Source organism: Amblyomma mixtum, chromosome 7 (assembly GCF_055824585.1).
Source record: "Amblyomma mixtum isolate Tamu chromosome 7, ASM5582458v1, whole genome shotgun sequence".
NCBI lineage: Eukaryota > Metazoa > Arthropoda > Arachnida > Ixodida > Ixodidae > Amblyomma > Amblyomma mixtum.
The window spans coordinates 62528316-62535995 of record NC_143018.1 but is presented as its reverse complement, the minus strand read 5'-3'; the positions used below and the strand labels follow the sequence as shown (position 1 = coordinate 62535995).

Genomic DNA, 7680 nt, shown 5'->3' with positions numbered 1-7680 from the left:
TTCGGATAACTTAAAGGACATCATGCAGAGGCTGCTCTGCAGTCGAAGTCACGCCATTACACTACCTTCGAGAGAGCGCACCGGGATCATGGCTCTGCGGAACATTATATTGGTTGACGCTCAAGAAGCAAATGCGAATATTGTTTATGTTTGTTATAAGGCGCAAGTATGAGTAGTACCGTGTGAAGACATGCCTCGGCAGTATGACTTTAAGGGACCCTGAGCAGGTTTGGAAGTTTTAAATGAACAAGCGCAGTGCGTAGATCGAGTGTCGATGACGGTATCTGCAAAACACTGCAGTCGAATACAACTCAAGATTGCGGCCGTGTGGTCCGAGGTGACGTCTCACAACCACCGGTGTTTTTCAACCAGAGGGTGGTCAGGGGGACTTTTAAGGCGCAACGGGTTCGAGTAAAGCGGTTGACATTAATTCAGTGAAAGTAAATGTCATTTAAGAAAGGTAATTAGTAAGACAATGTATTTATTTTTCAAAATTTATGAACACAATAGACTCATTCAGTTCTGTCCTGTAATAAAAAACTCTTTGTCGATATCACTATTTGCACCAGAGACAGCAGGTGCACGAATGACACTTTTGTTTACTGCGTGCACCCTGCGCATCATTAAGTGACAACCTTTCGGCTCCTTATACTCTTGTAACCTCAAAGATGGCTTTTCTTTATTTGACTGCTCTGGAGTAATCAACTGATGCAGGTGCCCTGCCATTCTTCCACTGTGGCGTCAAAAGAAAAGTTGCTTTGATTATCCGGGTGTGACACGTAGGGAAGACATGTTTGCTTCTTTTTGATAGACAGATGGGTAAAAAGAAACGGGACGACGACAGGTAATACAGTTAACATTGCTTACTTTGTTTTTGTAGATTCTGGGGATTCAGTACGATCAACTATGATGTGCGTCTTTGGGGCCCAGTTATCCTTGTGGCAGATCACAGAACAGATTGAAATGAAACTTTTGCATCACGCCATTTCTGTTTTTTCTTTCAATGGACCCAGCCATTAATCGGCGAAGGTACGTGATATCTATACTGCAACCCACCGTACAGGTGCGCTACTACAACGCTCACCTGGGTATCAACCCCACCAAAGACAGCTGTTGTACAGAGCGGGGTCGTTGAATCCGCTTCATGTGTCCAGAACTAGAGATGCCCGCCGCAGTTCACGGCTATGCACATAGTGTTCGCCGAACGAAGACAGTAAATTAAGAGTTTTGACAAAATGGTTTGTGTACTCGTTCCTTCCGCATCGTCCCATCCCGTCTGTGTGCTGTTTTGCTCTAGTTCAAGAGGCCTGTATTTCAGCCTGCTTGAAAATAGGATTACTTCAGAGCGCAGCTCTTAGGCGCCCGCTCCTGTGTTCCGCGTTGTGGTCGCCGTCATCGTCGGCGTAACACTCCACATGGCAGGTGCTGTGTGTAGGCATGTGACAGGTGGTGTGTTGGCAGGAAGTAGCAGACCGAAACGCCACCTGCCAAGGTGAGAGCGGAGGAAATTGATTCCTCCGAAATCAGATGGTGGCTGCCACGGGAAGATCCCAGAGGGCGACTAGCATCGTAACACGCCACCTTCCAGCTGTGGTAGGTGGCGTTTTAAAGACCTACGCTCAACTTTCGCATTACTGACTCGTAATCGTCTGTCAAGTTTGTAGCGAGAGCTACACTACGCCAGTCGCTTCTCGAGGTCAGCGTGTCTGCGCGCTGAGCAGTGGCACCGCGCACCGCCAGCTGTGCGCATGCGCGGAGTGACGTCAGAACACGCAGCTGGTGTGCGCGCCGCGCGCCTCGCCGCTGGGCCGACGGCGGAGCAGACGCCGCCCGCCTCGTCGGTTGTGTGCTAGTCTCACTACTTTACTGACCACCGGAGCGTCTTCATTAGTATAAGCAATACAGTTCAAGCCGTTACGCAAAACCATGTGTCTTACTTTCAAGCGAAACCTAAGCGTAGCCAGGGGTATGTACAGGGTCCGTCAAAAGTTCCAAGGCCACAGGGTTTGCTTTTGAGCAGCATAGTCGGGCTGTTGAGATACCCTCGAAGCTCAAAATATCTGTAGAGAATAGAAGAAGGATCGTTCTACCACCTGAGAACCTCGATAGCTCTATCGGAATCTTAAGTGCCAGGATATACCGATAAAAAGCGGCCCATGTGGCCTGGGAACTTTTGACGGACCCTGTACCTCCCGCTACTCTACCGGGTTTAACCAGAGCTAAACCACAGTCAATTTCTTTTGTGCGTATGAATGACTGTTGAGCGCCTCAGACCAGTAAATTCAACGAGACGTAAGACCTTCCTTTGTACACAACCCAAATGCATTGCACATGACTGTTTCAGGTGTTTTACACGTGAAATACATCGACCGTCCCGTCGTGGCAGCGTCCACACTCATTTGGCTTCGACTTGCTCCGGCACTGACACGGTAGGGCGGCAACTTTGGCGTCCATGTCGCCGTGTCTGCTTCCTCTGCTTCGGGTGTCGTTCGCTGCTGCGTGTGACGCGGGCTGTAGCTTCCTGGACACAGACGAGAGCGGAGACATGACCGAGCTTGTAAGTCTGCATCGTCGACTGCTGGAGAACCTCCAGGACCGGGACGAGGTGCTGACTTTGCGCGTGTCTCGGCGGGCCGCTGCACGCAGGTAGGCGTTGCGTAACGCGGTCTGCACCTGCGTATCAGCAATATGAACTGCGGTGTACGCTCTTGACGTGTTCAGTACGATGACATTCAAGGGCTAGATGGGTACCCACACAGGCGCGTAATAGGCCCACTGTGGGCTTCGTTTACGAGTTGCCTGTGGCTCAGAAGGATATTTTCTCGTGCATGCGTTTCTATATAGACCGTGGTTAACTGCTCGTATCACGAAAACCTACACCGAGCCCTGTAGACAGCAAAACAGGCCACTAAAGTGCAGCGAAGCACTCCTTTCGATTGCTCTAAACAGGTGTGTGGAGGTCTAAGGGATCTTGTGTGTTGAAAAAACGGCCACGAAGCGCAATTAATCACAGAACATTAGCGCAGCCGAAACTGGCACTGATGATTACTCCAACCTTTGTGGCTATGTGCTGCTGAAGAGCTGCATAACGTGCTAATAACTAACGTCCTTCACATTCTGCAAGATGAACAAGGTGATTATTATACAGCCCGTTTCACATGCATGCGATTTTCGCCTGCGAAGCTGCGAATTTTGCCCGTGTGTGACTTGGAGGGCTGTGGGTCTAACCGCAGTCAGCTTACTAAGGATTTCCGCCCTGCTGGAATATAATCGCAGCGTCGGTGTGCCCGCTCTGCAACTGACCAATGCAAAGCGCCGACATGGCGTGCGACGTGGGGTCACGTGGGCGGTGCTGCTGCGGCAGAAGCAAAACTTTATTCTAATCAAAAATACGAAATATTGCCTTGCATCTAAAAGTATGCTGGTTATAACATTATCAACACATGCATGTAGAGTTTCTCTCGCCTTTAATCATGGGGGGAAATCAGGCAACCTTGCGTGTCCCCCCGACCGAATTCTCTGCCTCACAGACTACGCCGAATATTTTCGTTCTAGTCGCAGCGCGTGAAACGGGGCTAAGCTGTGTGCAATACCGCCGTCGCGATGTCCATCTCTGCGTCACGAGAGTCGAAGGCCGCAGCTGTGTTCGAGGGGCGCCGACGTGTGTCGTCACTGCATTGTTAGATGATAGAGAATTGTAGCATAGCGCCATCCGCGATCATCTGCCGTGATTAGCTTCCATGGGGCGCCGCTGCGCGTGCGCAGGTCTTCCTTAGCGCGCCAGATTGTGCCACGTGCCCGTCAGCTGTGTGCACGCCTGCCGCATCGGGACCAATCAGCGCGTGCGCAGTGGTGCCTCGCGGAAGCGGATAACGGTAGATGAGCGCAGATCGCGCAATGCTATAACTGTCTAATATAGTTTCTTTGAAGTTAGCCAGTTCACGCAAGGAGGTACCAAATATATGCGTTTAAGAAAGAATTTGTTAGAAGATTCTCAGAGATGCGCGGGAGTGTAAAATAAGTGACGAGAACGAAACATTAGCCTTCCGGAAACGGCACCGTGGGGAAGAGTAACAAAGTTAGAGGTACAAATCAAGGGACTTGTATAGAATATATTTCAGCTAAACGAAAACTATCGTCACCCTTTTGAATGAAAAAAATCTGTACATTTTTCTTGCGGCATTGTTGGCAGCTAATATGTGCCTTCATGAGATTGGACTGTTAATTCGCTGTAAGATTATCGACTTTTAGTGTTCTTTAACATACAGCGCCGAGTAAGTAAGTGCTGGTTAAAACTAATTAAACCACATGCTCAACCTTGGTGCATGGGCCGCTTAGTGGCGACTAGGCTTAGCCTATCGGTGCCAGCTTGCTCTAGGTTCATCTGATTACGAAAGTTACATGATCGATCAAAATAAAAAAAAAGGGTGAAATACAAGATGGCGTACCTCCGAGTCCATGAAGCAGTACAGCACTGACACGAATATCCCCTGCGTAGCAGCGAAGGAAGGGATAGAGAGAGAAAGAGAGCAGAAAGTGTAGATTTTTCTTCAGTCTGTTATAGGAGGCAGTGACCTGTACACGGACTGACTGCATTATGCGGCATGGGGATATTTTTTTTACGCGGGCAGCGTAACAATGTGCAAGCATTTACTCTCGGTAAAATCTACAGCACTCGGCTGCTGTCTCAGTAGAATGATACTGATGTGAGCCGCGAGTCTTCCAACCATCATACAAAGAATGCAATGCTAGAATGAAAGAACCAACGCCAATCAAAAGAACGCCTTTCAACCACAGCTTATTGTCATGGTGCCGAGCTCAATCGCTTTCCACCGTAACGGTTGCTAGAAGTTGTAATCTAACGAATGCAACGCGGTGGGCCGCGACCTGATGGCAATCGTTGGACGCCATTGGCTGGAGAGGCCTGCTTAGAGGGGCACTTTCCGCTTCTTACTGGAGTTGTTTCTGACTATATATATGGACGTGGTCAACGCAATATCTGCACTTTTTCACGACATTCGAACACGTGTTTTTTGCACTGCGTGAGAATGCGGGATATTCGTATCTAACTCTCTCCAGTTCTACGAGGAAGTGCTCGCAGCAGCTTCCACAGTTCACTGGTGAACATAGCAGCGGTCCTCATTGTATATAGGAGAGAAGTCCATAGCTGGTAACCCGCCTCGTATCTGCACCAAGCAGCTATGGGGAGGGAGGGGGGAGGAGGGAGGCTTCTTGTCCGTCCGTGGAGAGCGGACAAAAGACGTTAAGACGTGACCAACGGGAGCCAATCACCTGCGACGACTGTAGGATGGCGTTGATGATCATGTAGGCCTCCCTGAGACCCATAGTCTCGTTCTGAGGGTTGATGCAGAACAGCAGGTGAGTGATGCCGAGTAGGGGAAATAAGAGCGCCGTGGCCTTGATGGCTTTCCTGCAAGGAGGCAGTTTAGAATGGTGAAACCATACTGCCAGCGCTTCCGCTGGTGGGCCCGAAATTTTCATTTCCGCAATGCACTCTGGATAGTAGCCCTAGGAAATGCGCTTAATTGGTGACGATTAATCGTTAACGCATGCCTCTGTTGTTCAAATCAATGGATCGGTGCTTTCATTGAGAGCGTTCGAAACCCGTTTATCACAAAGATGAGGGGTTGGGAACAGCGAAGGTGCAGATATGAAACTGCGTGCCTTCAAATGAAAAGAACCTGAAGCGCACAGTCTAATTAAAGGTTGTAACTAATCTACTTTCTTACAGTTTTCTTGCTGGTTCATACCCAACACTTCCGAACAAAACCTTTTTTTGAGCGGCAAATAGTTTATCAGCGCAATGTGCTGATATATTGCAAGATTTCTCTATATCAATTAATATATCCCCAAATCTCCTGTCGGCAGGCTAGGATTTTGTTTTTTGCTGTTAACGTTTATGTTATCGTCAAAGGCGTTCCCCATTGGTTTTCTATGGCAGTCTTAACTTCTCGATGCGAGCGATGGAAAAAAAATTTAAATAAAAATTTTGCTACACATCGAAAGTATGTACCATTACATTTAATATTTCCAGAAAGTGCCCTGCAATTTTCCAAAATTCAACATTTTAGTCTAAGAATGTTGGGCTTGATGTGACAAATATAACGATTATCAACGAGTCAGTGTCATGAAACGTTGAAGAAGAACAGCGTGGGATCTTGCCTGAACTGCGTCGTTTCCGCCGATGAAGCACTGGGCTTCACCCGTGAGACCAGGATCCGGACGATGTTCACGAGGAACACCGAATTCACCTGTCCCAACAAAAAAAAAATGCAATGTGCCTGTTTAGAATACACTGATCCAGACATCGATTTACGCAATGGTTTACGATACCGGTAGCACGGGCGACCGCTCCCTTTCGAACTGCATGCAATCTTCGCTCACCAGTATAGCGACCAGACGGGGAGCGATGAGAATCCAGACGTTGGGGCTTGACCCATAGCCTTCCCAGCATGCCGTGCGCAGCTCCTTTTGAGTCTGGTACGCCCAAGCCAGAATGAACACGAGGGGCAGTCCTGCGAGCACACAAAGCAAAAAAGTGGTCTGGTTTTAACATAGTTAAACCGTGTAGACGTGTGAAAGCACGTGTCTAGTCTGATTGGCTCTGGTTTTGCTTTGCTGGGTCACCGGCGCGTCTGGCGACGATATCAGTTCGATAGTAGTACTAGTCAACGAAGACGACGACGTGCAGTGCACAGCGCGAGAGTGTGTTGCAGTCTGACACGAGGCGTGATCGGCTGCGGCTAAAGCATTGTTCTCTCGTGCACAGACCAGCGAAGTTGATCTGATCACGCCGCCGGGGGTTCGATACCTAGTCGTGGCAATTTTATTTAGTTATTTACTTTATTTAATCTCACAAGGTCAATTCAAGGTCAGGCTTCAGCGGTAGAATGGATTTTTCAGCTTTGGTCGTGAAGTTCTCGCTCTAAAAAGTGTTCACTGAGTGGCTTACTGCAGCAAAAGAGCACTATAGAGTATACTTAGATTTCCGCAAACACAATATTTCGGGGAACAAGAGCGAAGTGAACGATGTTATCGGGAAAAGCCGGAGAAATATGCAGCTTAAAAGAATATAACGCAAAAACAAGAGTATGGCCTTATTACAATGTGCGTTATATTGTTTCTTTGCCGAAGAAAACGACCAGACTGTAAACTTGCTTACCTAGTTGTAGATTTGCTTTATTTATTTCTAGCTAAGTGATACTAAGAACAGGACGAGGGAGCATCGTTCGAGAATTGCCGGGGGATTTATATTAAAGCTTACATTTCAGTGAAAAATGAGATGCAAAGTAAGTTAAATTTATCTGGAAATATGCATTCACCAGAAACACACAGAAGAGGACGCCCCTGATGCGATCTAGCAGCAGCCGCTGACGCGGCATTCCACATAGTGAGCGATCGTCTTCGCATATAGCAAAGGAATGTGTATATAGGACTTCATGCGTCTGCCACTTTCTGTGCCGCCTTCAAGAAAAGAGTGCCTCTGAAGTGTCCTTTGAAATGGCGCGGAATTCGCGCATTCAAGCCTCAACCTATATTACCCGAGCGACGTAGCAGTCTCGTTTCCGAGAAAATGGATGCACGGAGGAAGAAAGAGGGCGGATGCCTGTAAGTGGGCAACTCGAGACTCATTGAAAAGCCTACGCGTAGAACGACCGG

The 7680-nt window shown here is 48.3% G+C and overlaps 1 protein-coding gene across 1 annotated transcript in view; it reads right to left on the bottom strand.

Moving 5' to 3' along the window:
* Window positions 1-2349: 2349 nt before the first annotated feature.
* The window catches only part of LOC149336275 (corticotropin-releasing hormone receptor 1-like), a 156694-nt gene continuing 151363 nt past the window's right edge, over window positions 2350-7680 (bottom strand). The window contains exons 7-11 of the mRNA XM_089554690.1: window positions 6406-6536; window positions 6184-6272; window positions 5293-5431; window positions 4449-4490; window positions 2350-2673 (exon numbers count right to left, since the gene is read on the bottom strand). Coding sequence (XP_089410816.1) covers window positions 2350-2673; window positions 4449-4490; window positions 5293-5431; window positions 6184-6272; window positions 6406-6536 — 725 coding nt within the window. The remainder of the gene's footprint in view (window positions 2674-4448; window positions 4491-5292; window positions 5432-6183; window positions 6273-6405; window positions 6537-7680) is intronic.